Source organism: Mobula birostris, chromosome X, assembly GCF_030028105.1.
Source record: "Mobula birostris isolate sMobBir1 chromosome X, sMobBir1.hap1, whole genome shotgun sequence".
Taxonomy (NCBI): domain Eukaryota; kingdom Metazoa; phylum Chordata; class Chondrichthyes; order Myliobatiformes; family Myliobatidae; genus Mobula; species Mobula birostris.
The window spans coordinates 30,272,583-30,297,098 of NC_092402.1; the positions used below are offsets into that span (position 1 = coordinate 30,272,583).

The 24,516-nt window shown below is 41.8% G+C and overlaps 1 protein-coding gene across 2 annotated transcripts in view; it reads right to left on the minus strand.

The window, feature by feature from the left end:
* Positions 1 to 15,409: 15,409 nt before the first annotated feature.
* Positions 15,410 to 24,516, minus strand: part of LOC140191546 (glucocorticoid-induced transcript 1 protein-like) — a 45,524-nt gene continuing 36,417 nt past the window's right edge. For both annotated transcript variants that reach the window (XM_072249014.1, XM_072249013.1), the window contains 3 exons: positions 24,133 to 24,352; positions 21,349 to 21,469; positions 15,410 to 19,892 (listed from right to left, as the gene is read on the minus strand). In XM_072249014.1, coding sequence (XP_072105115.1) covers positions 19,532 to 19,892; positions 21,349 to 21,469; positions 24,133 to 24,352 — 702 coding nt within the window. In that variant the 3' untranslated portion in view covers positions 15,410 to 19,531. The remainder of the gene's footprint in view (positions 19,893 to 21,348; positions 21,470 to 24,132; positions 24,353 to 24,516) is intronic.

Sequence of the window (24,516 nt, forward strand, 5' to 3'; positions counted from 1 at the left end):
CAACATGTCATCAAAATCCTTGGCAAACCTCTACAGATGTGTGGTGGAAAGTATGCTGACTGATACATTAAGGCTTGATATGGGAACACCAAACTTTGAGTGGAAAATCCTACAAAAGGTAGTGAATTTGGCCCAGTACATCATGGGTAAAAACCCCCCCTCAACCATTGAGAACATCTACATGAAAAGTCTCCATAGAAAAGGATCCATCAAAGATCCTCACCACCCAGGCCATGCTCTTTTCTCACTGCTGCCATCAGGTAGAAGGTACAAGTACCTCAGGACTAGCACCACCAGGTTTAAGAACAGTTACTACCCCTCAATCATCTTATACAAAAGGGGATAGCTGCACTCACTTAAGGACTCTTGTCTTGTTATTTCATTCTCATTATTTATATCTGCATTTGCAGTTTGTTGTCCATTGATCCTGTTTATAGGTATGCCCGCAGAAAAAGAATTTCATTGTTGTATGTGGTGACATGTATGTACTCTGATAATAAACTTTAATTTGAACTTTGAAGAAACTGTTCTTAAAACATTGAGTGGAGGCTCCTGTACCTCCTCCCTGACCATAGAAATAGAGGGCATGTCCCAGATGGTGAGGGTCTTTAATGATGGATGCCACCATTTTATTCACTGCCTTTTGAAGATGTCCTGGATGGTGGGAGGCTTGTGCCTGTGATGGATCTGGCTGAGTTTACAACCTTCTGCCGCCTCATGCGATCCCGTGCGTTGGAGCTTCCATACCAGGCTGTGATGCAACCAGTCAGAATAGTCTCCACAGGACACCTGTAGAAATTTGTTAGAGTCTTTGGTAACATACCAAATCTCCTCAATCCTAACGAAGTAATGTAGCTCCATTATTCAAGGGAAACAGGGATAATCCTGGAAATAATAGATCAGTGAATTTTACATCAGTAGTACGGAAGTCACTGGAAACGATTCTTGGGGAGAGGATTTATGAACAAATGGAAAACCATGGTCTAGTTAGGAATAGTCAGCCCAGCTTTATACAAGGCAAGTCGCATCTTATTAACCTGAGTTTTTCACAGAAGTGACAATGGTAATTGATGAAGGTAAAGCTCTCAATGCCAGCTACCTGGATTTTAGTAAGGCTTTGGACAAGGTCTCTCATGGGAGGCTCATCCAAAGGAGCATCATGCATGGGATCCACAGTGAATCAGCTGTTTAGATTTATAATTGGTTTAAAGGGTAATGGTATTCTGGCTGGGAGGTTCCACAAAGATCCATACTGGGACCTTACCTGTTTGCGATATATACATACAGTATAAATGACCTGGAAGAAAAGATAGATGAGAGAGAATCTGCAGATGCTGGAAATCCAAACAATGCTGGAGGAACTCAGCAGGCCACGCAGCATCTATGGAAAAAGTGAACAATCAATGTTTCGAGCCGAGACCCTTATTTTAATGGGTGACTACCACTTTAATTCAACTGCCCATTCCGACACACCAGTCCATAGCCTCTTCTACTACCGCAATGAGGTCACACTCTGGTTAGAGGAGCAACATCTTGTATTCCAACTGGGTAGCCTCCAACCTGAAGATCAATTTATTCAACTTCCAGTACTGGCCACTTTTCCTCTTCCCCTTCCCCCCCCCCCCCCCCCCACTTCACATATCCCCATTCCCCTCTCTTATCTCCCTCTGGTGCTCGTCCCTACTTTTCTTTCTTCCACTGCCTCCTGTTCCCTCTCATCCCCTTCTACAGCCCTGCATCTCTTTTACCAATCAACTTCCAAACTCACCCCTTCTGGATTCACCTACCACTTTCAAGTGGCTGTTCGATAGGTACATGACTGTGCAGAAAATAGAAGGGATTAGTTTAGAAATGCAAACATGAGGAAATCTGCAGATGCTGGAATTTCAAGCAACACACATCAAAGTTGCTGGTGAACGCAGCAGGTCAGACAGCATCTCCAGGAAGAGGTACAGTTGACGTTTTGGGCCGAGACCCTTCGTCAGAACTAACTGAAGGAAGAGCTAGTAAGAGATTTGAAAGTGGGAGGGGGAGATCCGAAATGATAGGAGAAGACAGGAGGGGGAGGGATGGAGCCAAGAGCTGGACAGGTGATTGGCAAAAGGGATATGAGAGGATCATGGGACAGGAGGCCCAGGGAGAAGGGGTAGGGAGCCCAGAGGATGGGCAAGGGGTATAGTCAGAGGGACGGAGGGAGAAAAAGGAGAGAGAGAGAAAGAAAAAAAGTGTGTATATAAATAAATAATGGATGGGGTACGAGGGGGAGCTGGGGAATTAGTGGAAGTTAGAGAAGTCGATGTTCATGCCATCAGGTTGGAGGCTACCCAGATGGAATACAAGGTGTTGTTCCTCCAACCTAAGTGTGGCTTCATCTTTACAGTAGAGGAGGCCATGGATAGACATATCAGAATGGGAATAGGGCGTGGAATTAAAATATGTGGCCACTGAGAGATCCCGCTTTCTCTGGCGGACAGAGCGTAGGTGTTCAGCGAAACGACCTCCCGGTCTGCGTCAGGTCTCGCCAATATATAGAAGGTCACATCCGGAGAACCGGACACAGTATATCACCCCAGCCGACTCACAAGTGAAGTGTCGCCTCACCTGGAAGGACTGTCTGGGGCCCTGAATGGTAGTGAGGGAGGAAGTGTAAGGGCATGTGTAGCACTTGTTCCGCTTACAAGGATAAGTGCCAGGAGGGAGATTGGTGGGGAGGGATGGGGGTGATGAATGGACAAGGGAGTCGCGTAGGGAGCAATCCCTGCAGAAAGCAGAGAGGGGGGAGATGGAAAGATGTGCTTAATGGTGGGATCCTGTTGGAGGTAGGAAAGTTACAGAGAATAATATGTTGGACCCGGAGGCAGGTGGGGTGGTAGGTGAGGACAAGGGGAACCAATGTTGGACCCAGAGGGTACTGGGGTGGCAGGAGGATGGAGTGAGAGCAGATGTGCGTGAAATAAGGGAGATGCGTTTGAGAGCAGAGTTGATGGTGGAGGAAGGGAAGCCCCTTTCTTGAGTGAGGTTGGAATGGGAACAAGGTGTGGTGAAGTCAAGATGGATGATGTCCCGTTGGCAGTTAGCAATAAAGAGATCCAGAGCAGGCAGAAGACCAGAGCAGGGTGTCCATGAAGAGGACAGGAGAAGGGGTCATCGGTGGGGGTGGGAGAGTCCTTGCCGAAGAAGTAGACTCGAAGACAGAGCCAATGGAAGGAGAGTTCCGCGTCATGGCGAACACGGAACTCGCTGAGGTGTGGGCGAAGGGGGACAAAGGTGAGGCCCTTTCTGAGGATAGAGCGCTCTGCCTCAGAGAGTTGAAGGTCGGAGGGGATGATGAAGACCTGGCACGTATGAGAAGTGGGATCAGAGGGTGGAAGGGGAGGGAGGCTGGTGGTGTCAGTGGAGAGGGGAGGGTTGGGGTGAGAGGAAGAAGGAGGCTCTGAGGGCCCAGGAGCTGATGGTGGGATTTGAGGGAGATGGGCTTTTCATTCCAGGATGAAGGAGATGTCCTCCTATTTAAAGAAAGGGGCTTCCCTTCCTCCACCATCAACTCTGTTCTCAATCGCATCTCCCCCATTTCACGCACATCTGCTCTCACTCCATCCTCCCGCCACCCCACTAGGAATAGAGTTCCCTTATCTTCACCTACCACCCCACCAGCCTCCGGGTCCAACATATAATTCTCCGTAACTTCCGCCACCTCCAACGGGATCCCACCACTAAGCACATCTTTCCCTCCCCCCCCCCTCCACTTTCCACAGGGATCGCTCCCTACACGACTCCCTTATCCATTCATTCCACCCCCATCCCTCCCCACTGATCTCCCTCCTGGCACTTAACTTTGTAAGCGGAATAAGTGCTACACGTGCCCTTAAACTTCCTTCCTCACCACCATTCGGGGCCCTAGACAGTCCTTCCAGGTGAGGCGACACTTCACCTGTGAGTCGGCTGGGGTGTTATACTGCGTCCGGTGCTCCCGATGCGGCCTTCTATATATTGGCGAGACCCGACGCAGACTGGGAGACCATTTCGCTGAACACCTACACTCTGTCCGCCAGAGAAAGCAGGATCTCCCAGTGGCCACACATTTTACTTCTAAGTCCCATTCACATTCTGATATGTCTATACAAGGCCTCCTCTACTGTCAAGAAGAAGCCACACTCAGGTTGGAGGAACAACACCTTATATTCCCTCTGGGTAGCCTCCAACCTGATGGCATGAACATTGACTTCCCTAACTTCCGCTAATGCCCCACCTCCCCCTCGTACCCCATCCGTTATTTATTTATATACACACATTCTTTTTCTCTCTCTCCTTTTTCTCCCTCTGTCCCTCTCACTATACCCTTTGCCCATCCTCTGGGCTTCCCCCCTCCCCCTTTTCTTTCTCCCTAGGCCTCCTGTCTCATGATCCTCTCATATCCCTTTTGCCAATCACCTGTCCAGCTCTTGGCTCCATCCCTCCCCCTCCTGTCTTCTCCTATCATTTTGGATCTCCCCCTCCCCCCCCCACTTTCAAATCTCTTACTAGCTCTTCCTTCAGTTAGTCCTGACGAAGGGTCTCGGCCTGAAACATCGACTGCACCTCTTCCTAGAGACGCTGCCTGGCCTGCTGCGTTCACCAGCAACTTTTGTGTATTGCAAGGGATTAGTTTAGTTGGGCATTTGACTACTAATTTGTTTGGGTTATTCCTCTCTCACTTACCTATGCCCTGTTGACTATCAGTAAATCATCGGGGGGGGGGGGGGGCGGTTGGAATGTCGGTTGGGTGATTAGAAAGTTTGTAGACAGCACAAAAGTTGTCAGAGTTTTGAGTAGTGAGAAGGCTGTTAAAAAGTACAGAATACTACAAATCAGATGGAAATATGAGCAGGGAAATGGCTAATGGAGTTTATTCCAGGCAAGTGCAAAGTGCAATACTATCACAAAGTCAGGTGTAAGAAAGGAAGACCTTTGAGCATTGATATACAGCATAGACTTGGGCTATGTCAATAAGTGAATAGAATGGTAAAGATGTACAGCATAATTGCTTTTGTCAGTCTAGTTACTCGGTATAAAGCTCAGGAAGTTATGCTGCAGCTGTCTAAAACTGATTAGACCATATTTGGAGTATTGTGTGCAGTTCTGCTTACAATACAGGAACTATGTGAAGGCTTTGGAGAAAGTGCAAAACAGCTACATCAGAATGTTGCCTAGCAACATCAGAATATTGTCTATAAAGAAACATTGGCCAACACTACATCCCCAATCTTGGTGTCATCTGCAAATTTGCTGATCCAGTTGACCACATTATCATCCAGATCATTGATATAGATGACAAACAACAGACTCAGCACCAATAGTCAAAGGCCTCTAATCAGAGAGGCAACCATCTACTGCCACTCTCTGGTTTCTCCCACAAAATCATGTCTAATCTGATTTATACTACCTCATCTTGAACGCTGACATATGCAAGTAATATTAAACCTGATTCTGAACATCCTCATTAGCAAAATAGTTTCACAGGGCCAGGAATTGAATATTCATTGAATGATAACTGGGAGCAAAAAAAAACAGAATGTTGCACAAACTCAGAGGCCAGGTAGACCATTGGAAAGCAAACTGGAAAGCAAAATAGTTAATATTGCAGGTCAGGAATGAAGAAGTTTTCAACACAAAACATTTTCATAAAGACAAACTGCTAATGCTACTTTGCCATCCGAGTTTCTTCAGCATCTGTTATTTAAAAATTGAAGCATCTGCAGTTATTTTACTGCAATCTGAGAATCTTCATGCTATTTTATTTGGGGGAGGATAGTAAAGCAAGCCTTCACTGGCATATTATTAGTATTGCTGTCTCCTAGAAAAGTGTAATTTTGGCTGGAAAACTTCTGCATGTATACCTTTGACCCTTGAAGCCTGAAAGCAAGCTTTTGTTTCAGGACTTAAAAATGTTTAGTTTTCGTGGGCAGGGAGGAAGAAGTCAAGTGTGCAGACACCATGGCTAAATTGAGATTCTACCAGCAGGAGTATTATAGTAACTCAATTTCAAAATTCAAATACCAGGTTAGACTTTTGGCTAACAAGAGTGGCTAACCTTTACGTATTTTAGTGGAAAATAAAAACTACTTCAAAAAACATAAGCTAAAGCAAAACCAATGCTTATTGGAATATTTCTTATGATTTAGTAAAATGAGATCAGTGAGTAAAACCAACAAAACATTTCACACTTCAAAATCTAAGCAAAAAATGCACAAATTGTTTATGTTGATATACTCAAGGTAACTGGTGGTTGGGTGCATGTCAATTTGATCATTTTATCACTCCAGTTCCACAACCACCACTTGCAACTTAGGAATAGTATGAGCAGTACCTTCATTTACCAATATATTTTCATGTGAATTTGTTTCTCACTGCAGCAACCCTTTTAGTTAAAGGAATCAGAATCAGATTTGTTATCACCGGCACGTGACATGAAATTTGTTAATTTAGCAGCAGCAGTTCAATGTAATACACAATATAGAAAAATCAAGATAAGTAAACCAATTACAGTATACATATATTGAATAGATTAAAAATCATGCAAAAAACAATATATATTAAGAAAGTGAGGTAGTGTCCATGGGTTCAATGCCCATTTAGGAATCGGATGGCAGAGGGGAAGAAGCTGTTCCTGAATTGCTGAGTGTGTGCCTGTATCTGTACACTGTATCTCCTAACAGTGAGAAAAGGGCATGCCCTGGGTGCTGGAGGTCCTCAATAATGGATGCTGCTTTTCTGAGACACCGCTCATTGAAGATATCCTGGGTACTTTGTAGGCTAGTGCCCAAGATGGAGCTGACTAGATGTACAACCTTCTGCAGCTTCTTTTGGTCCTGTGCAGTAGCCCCTCCATACCAGACAGTGATGCAGCCTGTCAGAATGCACTCCACAGTACAACTATAGAAGTTTTCGAGTGTATTTGTTGATATGCCAAATCTCTTCAAACTCCTAATGAAGTATAGTCGCTGTCTTGCCTTCTTTATAACTGCATCAATATGTTGGGACCAGGTTAGATCCTCAGAGATCTTGACACCCAGGAACTTGAAACTGCTCACTCTCTCCACTTCTGATCCCCCTATGAGGATTGGTATGTGTTCCTTCATCTTACCCTTCCTGAAGTCCACAATCAGCTCTTTCATCTTACTGATGTCGAGTGCCAGGTTGTTGCTGCAACACCACTCCACTAGTTGGCATATCTCACTCCTGTACAGCCTCTCTTCAGCACCTGAGATTCTACCAACAATAGCTGTATCATCAGCAAATTTATAGATGGTATTTGAGCTATGTCTAGCCACACAGTCATGTGTATATAGAGAGAGTAGAGCAGTGGGCTAAGCACACACACCCAAGGTGCCCCAGTGTTGATTGTTAGGAAGTTGATTATCTGAAGTAGAGCTACAAACAACAGTTTGTCAACACTATTATGTGCAAAATCAAGATTTACACCAGGGGAAGGAGTTTTTAAATTAGATAAAAATTTCTAATCTACTGAAAACTGCTGCTGCAACATAGGAGTCTGCTATTGAGCTTCTGAGCCTTTGATGGACAGCTTTTATGGACTCTACACACTGTCCTTACACATCTGGAGAAGTATGCTTAAGTGAGAATGCTGTTCTTGGACCGCAGTTCAGCATTCAACACCATAATTCCATCCAGGCTTGACAGGAAGCTCAGAGACCTCGGCCTTGACCCTGCCTTGTGCAGCTGGATCCTGGACTTCCTGTCAGATCACTGGCAAGTGGTAAGAGTGGGCTCATTCACCTCCACCCCTCTGACTCTCAACACAGGAGCCCCTCAGGGTTGTGCACTAATCCCCTCCTTTACTCCCTCTATACCCATGACTGTGTCACCCACAGCTCTAATCTGCTAATTAAATTTGCCCACGACACTACATTGATTGGCCTTATCTCAAACAATGAGGTGGCCTACAGGGAAGAAGTCATTTCTCGGACACAGTGGTGTCAAGAAAACAACCTCTCCCTCAATGTTGCAAAAACAAAGGAGCTGGTTGTAGATTACAGGAGGGATGGAGACGGGCTGGTTCCTATTGACATCAATGGATCTGGGGTTGAGAGGGTAAACAGCTTTAAGCTCTTCAGCATCCACATCATCGAGTACCTCACGTGGTCTGTACACACCAGCTGTGTGGTGAAAAAGGCACAACAGCACCTCTTTCACCTCGGACAGTTGAAGTAGTTTGGTATGGGCCCCCACATCCTAAGAACGTTCTATAGGGGCACGATGGAGAGCATCTTGGCTGGCTGCATCACTGCCTGGTATGGGAACTGTATCTCCCTTAATCACAGGACTCTGCAGAATGGTGCTGACAGCCCAGCACATCTGTAGATGTGAACTTCCCATGATTCAGGACACTTACAAAGACAGGTGTGAAAAAATGGCCTGTAGGATCACTGGGGACCCGAGTCACCCCAACCACAATCTATTCCATCTACTACCATCCAGGAAACAGTACCACAGCATAAAAGCAAGGACCAGCAGGCTTCAGGACAGCTTCTTCCACCAGGCCATCAGACTAATTAACTTGCACTGATTTGAGTGTATTTCTATGTTACATTGACTGTTTTATTATAAATTACTATGATTGCACATTTAGACAGGTAACGCTAAGATTTTTACTCCTCGTGTCTGTGAAGAATATAAGAAATAAAGTCAATTCAAAATAACTGTAGCAGTATTTCCTTCGTTCTTGGAAATCAAATTGAAAACTACTTCAACATTTTTTGTTTAAGTAGCTGACTTATTTCAGGCAAAAAGGACCAGGCATCTAAGACTCTCATTCTAACTAGTAGAGGCAGCAACACTATCCTCAAAGGCCCACTATTTAACATTTTTCAGTTGGAGAAGATGTTAACTAAAATTGGCATAAGCCACCATCACCTCTACTACAAAATTGTTACTTTTTCCCACATCTGCTCAGGAACTCAAGTACACATTTTGCAAGGCAAGGCCATCTGCCTAGGGCAGAGGTTCTCAACCTCCCCCCTTGGTTATTGATATGGGTCTATGGCATAAAAAGGGTTGGGAACCCCCGGCCTAAAAGTACCAAGTAGTTGGTAACTATTTCATCACTACTGACACTTGGTTGAGTTACATTTTTGTAACTTTGCAGCACAAAAACAAAAATCTCATTGAAGGACAATGAAAATTTGTAACCATGGAAATATTAGGTTATGTTGTGAATAAACCAAGAAAATCAAAAAGGGCCACTTTTCAACATAATTGTATAAGGGCTAAGAGTGTTGTAAAAGCAAGCCTGAAAGCTTTGTGTGTCAATGCAAGGAGCATTCCTAACAAGGTGGATGAATTAAAAGTGCAGATTGTTATTAATGAATATGATATAGTTGGGATCACAGAGACATGGCTCCAAGGTGACCAAAAATGGGAGCTCAACATTCAGGGATATTCAATATTCAGGAGGGATAGACATGAAGGAAGGGGAGGTGGGGTGGCGTTGCTGGTTAAAGAAGAGAATAACGCAATAGCAAGGAAGGACATAAGCCGGGAAGATGTGGAATCGATATGGGTAGAGCTGCGTAACACTAAGGGGCAGAAAACGCTGGTGGGAGTTGTGTACAGGCCACCTAACAGTAGTAGTGAGGTTGGGGATGGTATTAAACAGGAAATTAGAAATGTGTGCAATAAAGGAACAGCAGTTATAATGGGTGACTTCAATCTACATATAGATTGGGTGAACCAAATTGGTAAGGGTGCTGAGGAAGAGGATTTCTTGGAATGCATGCGGGATGGTTTTTTGAACCAACATGTCGAGGAACCAACCAGAGAGCAGGCTATTCTGGACTGGGTTTTGAGCAATGAGGAAGGGTTAATTAGCAATTTTGTCATGAGAGGCCTCTTGGGTAAGAGTGACCATAATATGGTGGAATTCTTCATTAAGATGGAGAGTGACATAGTTAATTCAGAAACAAAGGTTCTGAACTTAAAGAAGGGTAACTTTGAAGGTATGAGACGTGAATTAGCTAAGATAGACTGGCAAATGACACTTAAAGGGTTGACGATGGATATGCAATGGCAAGCATTTAAAGATCACATGGATGAACTACAACAATTGTTCATCCCAGTTTGGCAAAAGAATAAATCAAGGAAGGTAGTGCACCCATAGCTGACAAGGGAAATTAGGGATAGTATCAATTCCAAAGAAGAAGCATACAAATTAGCCAGAAAAAGTGGCTCACCTGAGGACTGGGAGAAATTCAGAGTCCAGCAGAGGAGGACAAAGGGCTTAATTAGGAAGGGGAAAAAAGATTATGAGAGAGAACTGGCAGGGAACATAAAAACTTACTGTAAAAGCTTTTATAGATATGTGAAAAGAAAAAGATTGGTTAAGACAAATGTAGGTCCCCTACACACAGAAACAGGTGAATTGATTATGGGGAGCAAGGACATGGCAGACCAATTGAATAACTACTTTATTTATGTCCTCCTTAGTGAAGACAGAACCAATCTTCCGGAAATAGTAGGGGACAGAGGGTCCAGTGAGATGGAGGAACTTGTTAGTAGGGAAGTGGTGTTAGGTAAATTGAAGGAATTAAAGGCAGATAAATCTCCAGGGCCAGATGGTCTGCATCCCAGAGTGCTTAAGGAAGTAGCCCAAGAAATAGTGGATGCATTAGTGATAATTTTTCAAAACTCTTTAGATTCTGGACTAGTTTCTGAGGATTGGAGGGTGGCTAATGTAACCCCACTTTTTAAAAAAGGAGGGAGAGACAAACCGTGGAATTATAGACTGGTTAGCCTAACATGGGTGGTGAGGAAAATACTAGAGTCAGTTATCAAAGATGTGATAACAGCACATTTGGAAAGCGGTGAAATCATCAGACAAAGTCAGCATGGATTTGTGAAAGGAAAATCATGTCTGAAGAATCTCATAGAATTTTTTGAGGATGCAACTAGTAGAGTGAATAGGGGAGAACCAGTGGATGTGGTATATTTGGATTTTCAAAAGGCTTTTGGCAAGGTCCCACACAGGAGATTAGTGTGCAAACTTAAAGCACACGGTATTGGGGGTATGGTATTGATGTGGATAGAGAATTGGTTGGCAGACAGGAAGCAAAGAGTGGGAATAAACGGGACCTTTTCAGAATGGCAGGCAGTGACTAGTGGGGTACCGCAAGGCTCAGTGCTGGGACCCCAGTTGTTTACAATATATATTAATGACTTAGATGAGGGAATTAAATACAGCATCTCCAAGTTTGCGGATAACACGAAGCTGGGCAGCAGTGTTAGCTGTGAGGAGGATGCAGGGTGATTTGGATAGGTTAGGTGAGTGGGCAAATTCATGGCAGATGCAATTTAATGTGGATAAATGTGAAGTTATCCACTTTGGTGGCAAAAACAGGAAAACAGATTATTATCTGGTGGCCGATTAGGAAAAGGGGAGGTGCAACAAGACCTGGGTGTCATTATACACCAGTCATTGAAAGTGGGCATGCAGGTACAGCAGGCGGTGAAAAAGGCAAATGGTATGCTGGCATTCATAGCGAGAGGATTCGAGTACAGGAGCAGGGAGGTACTACTGCAGTTGTACAAGGCCTTGGTGGTACCACACCTGGAGTATTGTGTGCAGTTTTGGTCCCCTAATCTGAGGAAAGACATCCTTGCCACAGGGATCAGTGCTGGGTCCATTGTTATTTGTCATCTATATCAATGATCTGGATGATAATGGGTAAATTGGATCAGCAAATTTGCTGATGATATAAAGATTGGAAGTGTAGTAGACAGTGAGGAAGATTTTCAGAGCCTACCAGAAAATGGGCTGAAAAATGGCAGATGGAGTTTAATACAGACAAATGAGAGGTATTGAACGTTGGAAGGACAAACCAAGGTAGAACATACAGGGTAAATGGTAAGGCACTGAGGAGTGCAGTAGAACAGAGGGATCTGGGAATACAGATACAAAATTCCCTAAAAGTGGCATCACAGGTAGATAGGGTCGTAAAGAGACCTTTTGGTACATTGGCCTTTATTAATCAAAGTATTGAGTATAAGAGCTGGAATGTTATGATGAGGTTGTATAAGGCATTGGTGAGGCCGAAGCTGGAGTATTGTGTTCAGTTTTGGTCACCAAATTACAGGAAGGATATAAATAAGGTTGAAAGAGTGCAGAGAAGGTTTACAAGGATGCTGCCGGGACTTGAGAAACTCAGTTACAGAGAAAGGTTGAATAGGTTAGGACTTTATTCCCTGGAGTGTAGAAGAATGAGGGGAGATTTGATAGAGGTATATAAAATTATGATGGGTATAGATAGAGTGAATGCAAGCAGGCTTTTTCCACTGAGGCAAGGGGAGAAAAAAAAACCAGAGGACATGGGTTAAGGGTGAGGGGGGGTTAAAGGGAACATTGGGGGGGGGGCTTCTTTACACAGAGTGGTGGGAGTATGGAATGAGCTGCCAGACAAGGTGGTAAATGCAGGTTCTTTTTTAACATTTAAGAATAAATTGGACAGATACATGGATGGGAGGTGTATGGAGGGATATGGTCCGTGTGCAGGTCAGGGGGACTAGGCAGAAAATGGTTCGGCACAGCCAAGAAGGGCCAAAAGGCCTGTTTCTGTGCTGTAGTTTCTATGGTTCTATAGAGGGAGTACAAAGAAGGTTCACCAGATTGATTCCTGGGATGGCAGGACTTTCATATGATGAAAGACTGGATCGACTAGGCTTATACTCGTTGGAATTTAGAAGATTGAGGGGGGATCTTATTGAAACATATAAAATCCTAAAGGGATTGGACAGGCTAGATGCAGGAAGATTGTTCCTGATGTTGGGGAAGTACAGAACGAGGGGTCACAGTTTGAGGATAAAGGGGAAGCCTTTTAGGACCAAGATGAGGAAAAACTTCTTCACACACAGAGTGATGAATCTGTGGAATTCTCTGCCACAGGAAACAGTTGAGGCCAGTTCATTGGCTACATTTAAGAGGGAGTTAGATATGGCCCTTGTGGCTAAAGGGATCAGGGGGTATGGAGGGAAGGCTGGTATAGGGTTCTGAGTTGGATGATCAGCCATGATCATACTGAATGGCGGTGCAATCTCGAAGGACCGAATGGCCTACTCCTGCACCTATTTTCTATGTTTCTAAATATGACCTGCGATTTCTTTTTCCCCCAACTGAGGTACATTCAGAAATGAACTTCCACTAAAACTACAAAGTGCCAATAATCCTCAAGCCTTGGGTGGTGCTGAACTGGTATATGTCCGAGATCATTGTATTTTACTCCCAAAAATAGACATCTGCTCTCAGGATGAGGCTTTTCATTCCAGGACGAGGGAGATGTCCTCTTTTAAAGAAAGGGGCTTCCCTTCCTCCCCCATTTCACGCACATCTGCTCTCACTCCATCCTCCCACCACCCTAGGAATAGGGTTCCCCTGGTCCTCACCTATCACCCCACCAGCCTCCGGGTCCAACATATAATTCTCCGTAACTTCCGCCACCTCCAACGGGATCCCACCACTAAGCACATCTTTCCCTCCTGCACCCCCCCCCCGCCGCTTTCCGCAGGGATCGTTCCCTACGCGACTCCCTTGTCCATTCATCCCCCCCACCCCCCATCTCTCTCCACTGATCTCGCTCCTGGCACTTATCCTTGTAAGTGGAACAAGTGCTACACGTGTCCTTACACTTCCTCCCTTACCACCATTCATTGCCCCAGTCGTTCCAGGTGAGGCAACACTTCACCTGTGAGTCAGCTGGGGTGATATACTGCGTCTGGTGCTCTCGATGTGGCCTTCTATATATTGGGAAGGCCCGACGCAGACTGGGAGATTGTTTCACTGAACACCTACGCTCTGTCCGCCAGAGAAAGCAGGATTTCTCAGGGGCCACAGATTTTAATTCCACGTCCCATTCTGATATGTCTATCCATGGCCTCCTCTACTGTAAAGATGAAGCCACACTGAGGTTGGAGGAACAACACCTTATATTCCCTCTGGGTAGCCTCCAACCTGATGGCATGAACATTGACTTCTCAAACTTCTGCTAATGCCCCACCTCCCCCTCATACCCCATCTGTTATTTATATACACATTCTTTCTCTCTCCTTCTCCCTCTGACTATACCCCTTGCCCATCCTCTGGGTCCCCCCCCCTCCTTTTCTTTCTTCCCAGACCTCCTGTCCCATGATCCTCTCATACCCCTTTTGCCATTCACCTGTCCAGCTCACGAATCCATCCCTCCCCCTCCTGTCTGCTCCTATCACTTTGGATCTCCCCCTCCCCCTCTCAAATCTCTTACTAACTCTTCCTTCAGTTAGTCCTGACGAAGGGTCTTGGCCTGAAACGTTGACTGTACCTCTTCTTAGGAATGCTGCCTGGCCTGCTGCGTTCACCAGCAACTTTGATGTGTGTTGCCCATATTTCATCTTTTTTAAAAATGTAGAACCTGGTGAGTTTAAAGGAAACATGAGAAATGGTACCCTGACAAGTTAAGGGAGGGAGCACAAGAAACAGCTCACAATTGAGTCCAACACTGAACTTGGGACTTCTGAATAATTGAATAGCAGATCAAGAGTTTTACTGTAGCTCATGTTTAGGAAAAGAAAGCAGATATTGAGAACAGGTTGGGGTAGAAAGAAAATGGATACTTACATCCATAAAATCCTCCCCAAAATATGGCCAGACCACATTCATGCAGAATGTATGTATGTGTTTGTATATATAAATATATATATTCCCCCCCCCCCAGATATTTGGTGCTCAAGATAAACATCTTTGGGAACTTGGCAGTCATCCTGAAGCCATTCCAGAGCTGATGCTAGGTCAATTTTCATTAATGTCCACTTTCTAGTCACTCAGAATGTTCAAATAAATTGAAAGCATAAAAATCTAACATCTAAAGTCTTCATACCTCAAAGAAAATACTTTGAAACAGTGGTAGCAGGAGAATGACAAGCAAATGGATGGACGGCACAACAGAAACAGAAAAGTCAGCACAACATGGAGAATTTTAGATCACCCTCAAGTCCGTATAGTCAAAATGTACAGCATGTGAAGTAATCGATCTTTCCTCCCTTCAACAGAATGATAGGCTTGCCATGATGAAAACCCACAAGCTTGGTCAGAGGCTGCTACTTATGGCTCAGTGACAAGTTTTGTTCAATAACATTTCAGCAAAATGCTGGACTCTTTTTTTTAAAAAAAAAAGTTCATATGCACAATAAATGTGAAATGTGGTTGATTGCACAAAAGGTTGGTGAGATCAGATAAACATGTTAAAGTCTATGATTTGAGAAAAACCAAGAAAAGCTGGACTGTTTTGCTTCTATGTACATACAGATAGTCATTAATACATGTGGAATGTTGATATTACCAGAAGGAAATAAATCAACTGAAGAGTTACACCAAAGTTCATCATCTCCTTTATGCACAACACAAAGGTGTCTGCAGTGAAAATTAACGCTTTTATTGGTATTTTCTGAAACTCAAACTATTAAAAACACACAAATCCACAAACTAAACACAGCTCGTGGTGTACATTTGTCCAACCTTAACGTTCCAAAACATGTATACAATTTATAACCAAATCTTCAATAGTGTCTATAAAAACAACTCTACAAAGATATGCTTTCAGGCCAATTCAATTATTTAAATATAAATCTGGTGTTTCATTAACTAACTTGGCCAGCAATTTCCTTTACTCATAACATTCATGTGATATTATTTTCAGTTAGCATAGATTTTTCTGATCAACAAATACACTACAAAAGTAAACAATACAATCAGAATTCTTCAGATACCCTTATAGTTTCTGAATGTGAATGGACAGTTAATGTTTAATGGGGGGGGTGGGGGTGAAGAGAGAAGAGTCTGATAGTGTTTTGATGACAAATGAATGGTTAAGCTTCAATGTCAGGCTTTAAACTTCATCTTGTTTCACTCAAATTTACTATTTACAAAGATCATACAGACAATTGCTTTGAAAATTTCCACTGCTTGATTCCCTTGGAAAGAACATGTTATAAACATGTAGAGAATTGCAAAGTTTTCTCTTTTCTGAGGCAACACAGCAAGTGGTGCTGGATTCTCTTTTTTGTAAATTAACAAACACATGGCAGTGTAAACTAAATCAAAAGCAAGTTTTAATCTTAAATTCAACAAGAGGGAGGGAAAGAAGTTTTGTACATATCTGTAGCTGTTAAGACCTGCCCATGTAACTGTTACAGTACTGCATTTCTACCGCTAGATGGTGTTGGTTAACAAAAGGCAACAGCACTTTTAAATCAGGTTCCCCAAAGTCATTAATTGTCCAAATCCCAGTCGCTACCACGTGTACAATTCAATACTCAAATTTTCACTCAGCCAGATCTAAAGTCTCACTTTACTACATATTAAGAGTTGGGAGTCTCACTACCAATCCATTCCACAAACCAAAAAAAAAAGGCAGGGTGGGGAACAAGGGATACTTGCATTTATGGAGATGGTATCACAATACTGACTGCAGTACAAGTGGGAGGCAGAATAGAAAGCAAAATGTTGTTTCTGGATAGATGTGTTATTAAAGTAGGGAGCCCTGGAAATGAGCCTTGTTTCTTGATCATCCTGGAGTTCCTTAGATAGCAGCACAAAGCCAAACTTTCATTACAAAGATTAGAACAATCCAAGGTAGCAGCCCACCAACAAAAGTGATGAGCACTAAATACTGACCTTTCCAAAGCACTCATCTCTTCAAAAGGAATTAAAACATATATTAGGCTCCACATAGCTACCAGAATTTGTTTAGAGATGGTTGTTACTTTGCTGAATCCAAGCTTCGCCTGTGGCAAAACACCAAACTATTTTCTGACCACTTCAGAAGGCATACCAATCCTACCTCCCAATTATTACCAAGAATACAGTTTGAAATCTGTTAAAACCAGTTTTCTTTGCAGATGTTACTTTTTGTACAATACAAAACACACAAAGCTACATTATAGAATTAAATGGGACAACGTGTAGACCAAACTACATTTAAGAGTTACAAATATTTTACTTTGGCCTGTATAGATTTCAGAGCCAAGTATATCTAAAGCCAATTTTCAAATGAAACTAAAAATAAAATGGCAATCCAGATATTTGGTTCACTGCAAAGATTGTCAATTATAAGAATTGAATTACATTTCACACCCTCACTATTAATAAACTGGCAAGTACTTTAAAATGGTACAAAATGCATTCTAGAATTAAAATTGGGAATGAGAAAAGTGGATTGTGGTGGCAGAAAGACATGGTGAGAAATATAGGATTAAGTACTAAGATTTGCCAGAGCTATAGTCCAACTACAAATTTAGTAATTGCACTACATTATCCAGGGTATCAAGCTTCTTTCAAAGCAGTTTTGAAGATCACTAATTGTAGACCAATATGATATAACCTACAGCTTAATTGTAGAGATGGAAAAGGCATGATACAGCAAAAAATTACATCAAAACCTAAAATGCTAGCACATAGTACATGCCCATAACAATAGTTTTAAGAAATAAATTTTAAACTTGTTCCAGAGAAAAAAAAAATTCCACACTATCTTTTAAATTTGAGACATCAAGATAAAAGTTGAAATGACGGTGCTATTTTCTTCACAGGCTATGTATCCAAATATACCTGTAAATTAAACTGGAATGCAGAGGAATTAATTTTTTTTAAAAAAATCTATACACTTTGCTTTTAAGCTAGAGGCTTCAAATAGTTATTTTTAATACCCAAGTTGGAACTTAATGAAGCTAGCCCTTTAGATGGGTACATTGTTTAAATAAATACAAAAAAAAACATTTGTATATTTAAGCCCAGATTTATATTAGAAATTAAAAATACAATTCAGTATAAAAAGCATTTGAAACAGTGACAATGAGAAAGTAAAAAGATAAATACAAATTGCTGTTAGACATAACAGGTGCAAATAGACCTTGTGCTCATTGCTTGTTCCCTCTTTGCTTGTTCCCTCTTTGTCTCCCCCATCTAAGAACCAAACTTTATTATGGTGCAACCAAATTGTTGAATTAAGCCATTCTCTCTCCCTCCCCCCACCCCACCACAATCTCTGATTGTAAAGGGTGGCACAGAACTTTTTTTTGTTTTCATTTCAAAAGTATTAAACACTTTAGTACAGAAATTTTAAATGATTCAAAAAGTCAATAGAAATTGAGTGCAGAATAATTTGAGAAGTAACTGAACTTCTCAATGGTTGCATTTAGAATTGCTAACCAAGGGGGAAAAATACTTTCTACCGGTGTAGGCAAACTCCAGATTATGGTGTTAATTTGCTTGGAATAAAATGGAGAAACTTGTGATATTGAAAAAAAAATGGACAGCAAGTGTATTCCATTGTGTAAACACAATGTTCAATACATTACAAAACACTTGTGCACTGTATCAAGACACTTAATTGTATTGCTATCTCATTGCACAGGTTAGGATCAGTATAACCTCAATGTCAATTCTTTATTTTGAAACTGAGTATGAACTCGATTTTTAATTTGCTTAATCTATTTTTAATTCAATTCTCTATTTGTTACCCAGATTGACTTAAAATTTTGATTTTTAAATACCTTCCTTCTCCTTTGCAGCAAAATAATTTGTGGAAATTACAATTTTGTTCAGTATTGAACAAACAGAAATTTCATTTCCCAAGTGGCATCTCCATTAATGGGCTTAAGCCACATCATTATACTTTTACCTACAGAAAGAATAAAGGAGATCAAACACCATTTAATTCGTTTTTGCAGCCGAGTTTTTTAAAAAAGTGTCTGATTGACAGGAAGTGTACTTGCTGCTAGAGTACACCAGTATTTCATTCTGCTCAACTTGTCTGTGCATCAATTCTGCTCCAACTATATTCTACAGCCTTTAAATCAACAGCAGTTACACAAGTCACCTTTCATTGCTCTACACTGCTTAAAAATGCAAAACGAACACGTTTCATAAAGTAAACAGCAAGAAAAGTTATTTGAGAAAAAAGTTCCAATGTGCATTCTTCAATGTATAAACAATTTTATTTTCAAAATACTGTAGCAATCTTGAACACCAGGTATGAGACAAGGTTAAAAGCTGACTGAAAGTACTCCAGCAAAATTACTAGATAGTGGCAGGTCAGAATGGTGTCATGTCTTTATATTTTACTTCAGTTTAAGCTTGTTTTTAAACTTTGACTGCACTTCCAACATTTCCACTCAGGCCAAGAAAATGTACTATTGTAATTAAAAAGATGCAGGAAAGACTAGAAGGCATCTCCAAAATTTGTTACCATGGACTCAAACATTTATGTATATATGCTAAGAATTTGGATTCACACAAGCAGATGTTTGGTGCCAAGTTAATGAATTAAATGCTCAGCATAAATATTTACAAATCTCAATAATTTTACAATTATTGGCCTGTTAACATACGAAACAAACCTGTAGTCAGGTAACAATGCATCAACAGCTAAGACGGCCACAATCTATAGTACTCATCACAAATTTGTTAATTGTGAAGTTCCAGTCAGCTGTTAACTTTTGCAGATTTACCAGTTCAAATTATTAATGAGCTCTGAAAAAAGGCACTTTCTTCTGTCTGAGCAAGTTTCCAAGGATCAAACTGTAGAGGTTGTTCCTTAGAAAGCTCAGCAAAGTCTGTGGTCCCTGAATTCTCCAATGGCTGCTGGAATGAGACCTGAGTTGTAGACTGGCAAGAAGTCAAAGTGCTCGAAGATACCCCAGTATTTGGGGGGGGCGATGAAACAGATGCTGGTAAGTGCCTCAATATCAAGTCAACATTAGGTAAGAGAGGCTTAAGAATATGGACTGGGCAGAAGGCAGATCCGGTAGGATTGAAATTAACTTTGTTTTTATCTGGACACGAGTATAGCAGGGCCTGCTCGAAGGAAACAGCCCTGGGGAGAAAGAAAATAATCCACAATCATTTCATTGGAAAAAAGTATTTTTAAACCAGACAGTACTACTGAGTTTTTGTAATAAAACCTGTTGATAACTGACACATCAACATTATAAACTTGGAAAATAAATTAGAATTTTATCTGGGATTTTTAAAAGTTTGCCTTTGGATTTTGTTTTAAAAATGAATTACAACTGGATGGCTGCAAATTTCTGTATTATAGTGAATTTAGAGTTTGCTCCCAAACCCCCTCTGCCTTACATATTCACTGTTTTACCAAGTTGTCATTTTGTCTGTGCATTTTACTCAAATCCACTCCCAAAACACTGTGCATGTTGTTTCCCAGCTTGTACTGCTTTACTATAATATTATAATTAATTCAAGAACTGGTTTCAGTTTATCAGATGACTTCAAATGCATTGCCTTTCAAGTAAAAATTCCCATAAGCTTTGATTCAACACATTTAGGAATACTCAACATGCATATCACTTCTTCTGATTTTGAACACCATACAATCTACTCAGAGGACAAGGTATAAAACTGAATAGTGTGCAAACAGGTCTTAACAGAACTAATTCAGCCTTTCAAATCTAGCTCAGTAAAAGATGCAGTCACAGTGACCGTTTTGCTACAATGTGCACCTTGTTATAGTCTGGAATTCAATCAGCCTACTGTTCTATGTACTCCGCACATTGGATTTTATTTTGTTCATTCATGTTCCATTGAAATATTAATTCTTATAAGCCAGACTGAGGAGTATAATAATCATCAAAATGGTTGATTTTCTTTTTAAATGCCACAGCCTAATTTTTTAAAAAAAGCATCACACGAGAGAAAACCCAACACTAGTAGGCCAATTAGCACGTGGCTGTCAATATTGAATAGAAAGCCCTCAGCTTTTCATCTTGGCCTAGATTTCATTCTTTTGCCAACTCCACTTAACTAACATAATGAAGGCTCCATCCTAGCTTCACTGTGAAAATTAGGCAAACACTAGTGAGAAAGGAGAGATCATTCAAAATTTTTTTATGCCTCAAAATAGGTCATGCTGGCTTCAGCCCTTGCATGGCTAGAGTAGCCTCATTTGTCAAACTTGTCTGAACCAGGAGAGAAAAATGTTTTTAAGAGTGACAAAGCTATATCTATATATAATTAATAGGGAAAGAGTCCAGAAATCTACATTTGTTACTTCATAAAACTAATAGAACCAAGGGCTGAAACACCACCAATGGCAAAACAGGGATATGCTATTAGTCATTAATTTGAGAGCAAACTGATTCATAACAGATGTATGCTACAAGCCAAACAGTCAACTGATAGCAATACTGTGGAAAGTTTGAGTACAGATTGCCTTCAGTTTAGTTGAAATAACAACCAAGTTATTACAACATACACACATATCCTTCTATGAAAGAGAATGCACTGAATTGTTTGGATGCAAATCGTTTACTTACGGGGTTTCTTCAAATGCAGTCACCCGCTCACAACCTTCTGGAGGCTCCCGTTTGAACATGTAGCTGTGGTTTGGTTTGGGAGAGGAAGCATATTTCAGGAGAGGAGAGTTCGTGCCACTATCTATTTGAAAGAACAGTGGAAAAACTGTGAGCAATATTACAAACTGGTTATGGGAAACTTATAAATGCATTTTTTACATAATTAATAACTGGCAAGATTCCCTAAAGGTTAACTTGCAAATGGCAAGGCAGGCAAATGTGATATTAGCATTCATTTTGAGAGCACTAGAATATAAAAGCAAGGATGTAATGCTGAAGCTTTACAAGGCATTGGTCAGATGGCACTTGGAGTGTTGAGACTTAAATATGAAAAAAATATGCTGACATTGGAGAGGTTGCAGAGGAGGTTCACAAGAACTATTCCAGGAACGAAAGTGTTAACATGTGAGGAGTGTCTGATGGCTCTGGGCCTGTGCTCACTGGAGTTTAGGAGGATAGTGGGGTGGGAAGTCTCATTGAAACCTATCGAATACTGGAAGGCTTAGATAGAATGGGTGTGGAGTGGATGTTTCTGATAGTTTGGGGGGGGGGGGGAAGAGGGAGGAGGGAGAGGAGGAAGAGGAGTCGAGGACCAGATGGCATAGCTTCAGAATAGAAGGATGTCCATTTAGAACAGAGATGAGGATGAATTTTTTTAGCGAGAGGTTAGTGAATCTGTGGAGTTCATAGCCAGAGGGCTGTGAAGTCCATATCACTGGATACATTTAAAAGTGGAGGTTGATAGGTTCTTGATTAATATTGGCATCAAAGGTTACATAGAAACAGAAAGCCTACAGCACAATACAGGCCCTTCGGCCCACAATGTTGTGCCAAACATGTCCTTACCTTAGAAATTACCTAGGGTTACCCATAGCCCTCTATTTTTCTAAGCTCCATCTACCTATCCAGGAGCCTCTTAAAAGATTCTATCGTATCCGCCTCCACCACCACCATCACCCCATTCCACGCACTCACCACTGTGTAAAAAAAAAACTTACTCGACATCTCCTCTGCACCTACTTCCAAGCACCTTAAAACTGTGCCCCCTCGTGCTAGCCATTTCAGCCCTGGGAAAAAGCCTCTGACTATCCACACAATCAATGCCTCTCACCATTCTATATATCTCTAACAGGTTACCTCTCGTCCTCTGTCACTCCAAGGAGAAAAGGCCAAATTCACTCAATGTATTCTCGTAAGGCATGCTTCCCCAATCCAGGCAGCATCCTTGTAAATCTCCTCTGCACCCTTTCTATGGTTTCCACATCCTTCCTGTAGTGAGGCGACCAGAACTGAGCACAGTACTCCAAGTGGGGTCTGACCAGGGTCCTACATAGCTGCAACATTACCTCTCGGCTCCTAAACTCAATCCCAAGACTGATGAAGGCCAATACACCATATGCCCTCTTAACCAGAGTCAACCTGTGCAGCAGCTTTGAATGTCCTATGGACTCTGACCCCAAGATCCCTCTGATCCTCCACACTGCCAAGAGTCTTACCATTAATACTATATTCTGCCATCATATTTGACCTACCAAAATGAACCACCTCACACTTATCTGGGTTGAACTCCATCTGCCACTTCTCAGCTCAGTTTTGCATCCTATCAATGCCCTCCACACTATCCACAACACCCCCAACCTTTGTGTCATCAGCGAATTTACTAACCCATCCCTCCACTTCCTCATCCAGATCATTTATAAAAATCACAAAGAGTAGGGGTCCCTGAGGCACACCACTGGTCACCAACCTCTAGGCAAAATGTTACAGGGAGAGGCAGAAGAATGGGGTTTGAGGGATAATAAATTAGCTATGATGAAATGGCAGAGCAGACTCAATAGGCCAAATGGCCTAATTCTGCTCCGATATCTTACGGTCTCATTTACCCTTATAAAAGTAACATTAAAAACAATTAGGTGCCTATAATGCAAAGAAAGTTTTGGTACCACCACAAAAAAGAACAACTTTTAAAGGCATTCTGGAAGATTAAAAGTACTCATTCATACTGGGATAAAAATAAAATGAATTTAATAACAAGGGAAATGTTATAATTCTACAGTGGACAATCCCATTCATCTCATTTCTGTACTCCAGCAATTTAATTTTTTTCATTCATCCTCATCAACTCCCCTCAATTATTTTTGCTATTAACATATATGACAAGCAGTATTTGACTATAAGCAACAGTACATCTTTGGGAAGGGTCAATACTCAAACGATTGCTGGAGTTAAATTCATTCACCAACTTTTTCCAAAGTGGGAAGTAAAGGCATCCGTTAGTCTTATGAGACCATGGATCTGCGCCTGGAAAGTCTTCTCTCCAGGGTGCAGGCCTGGGCAAGGTTGTATGGAAGACCAGCAGTTGCCCATGCTGCAAGTCTCCCCTCTCCACGACACCAATGTTGTCCAAGGGAAGGGCATTAGGACCCATACAGCTTGGCACCAGTGTCGTCACACAGCAATGTGTGACTAAGTGCCTTGCTCAAGAACACAACACATTCCCTCTGCTGGGGCTCGAACTCACGACCAATGCCTTAACCACTTGGCCACATGCCCACACAATGCTTGCCCACACTTTGTTATAGGACTTAATAATCCTAATTTTCTGGTACATACTATGAAAATTTAAGATGAAAATTTGTTTCAATGATACACAAGTCAGTGGCGGAAGAGAAAGAGAAAAAATTAAGTTGCATCTTACTACAAACTATGCAAACTGGAAAACCTCAATGTTGCCCAAGATCTTACCTTTATCACGAATAAAAAATGATAAGTCTTCGATAATACAAGCACCTTCTTCTTGGGTTCCATTTGGATATGAAGGAGATGGGGATGGGGACGGATATAGAGAGGGACTACTATAGCCACTGGTCTGTTCAAGAGGTACAGGAGAGAGGTCATTCTGAGAAATGCTGCTATATTGCTGGGAAGGGAAGGGTGCCCTATGCCCATCTGGTGCATCCATAATCTACAAGATAGAAGCAAGAAAGAGGATAAGAGAATAATAAGAGTTAGGAAAATCCAAATCACAAAATTATTTGAATACAATAAACCATTGTTTCACAGATAATTGCTGACTAAAAATGTTTTAACAAACCTTAAACATAAAACACAAGACCAATAGTGCTCATG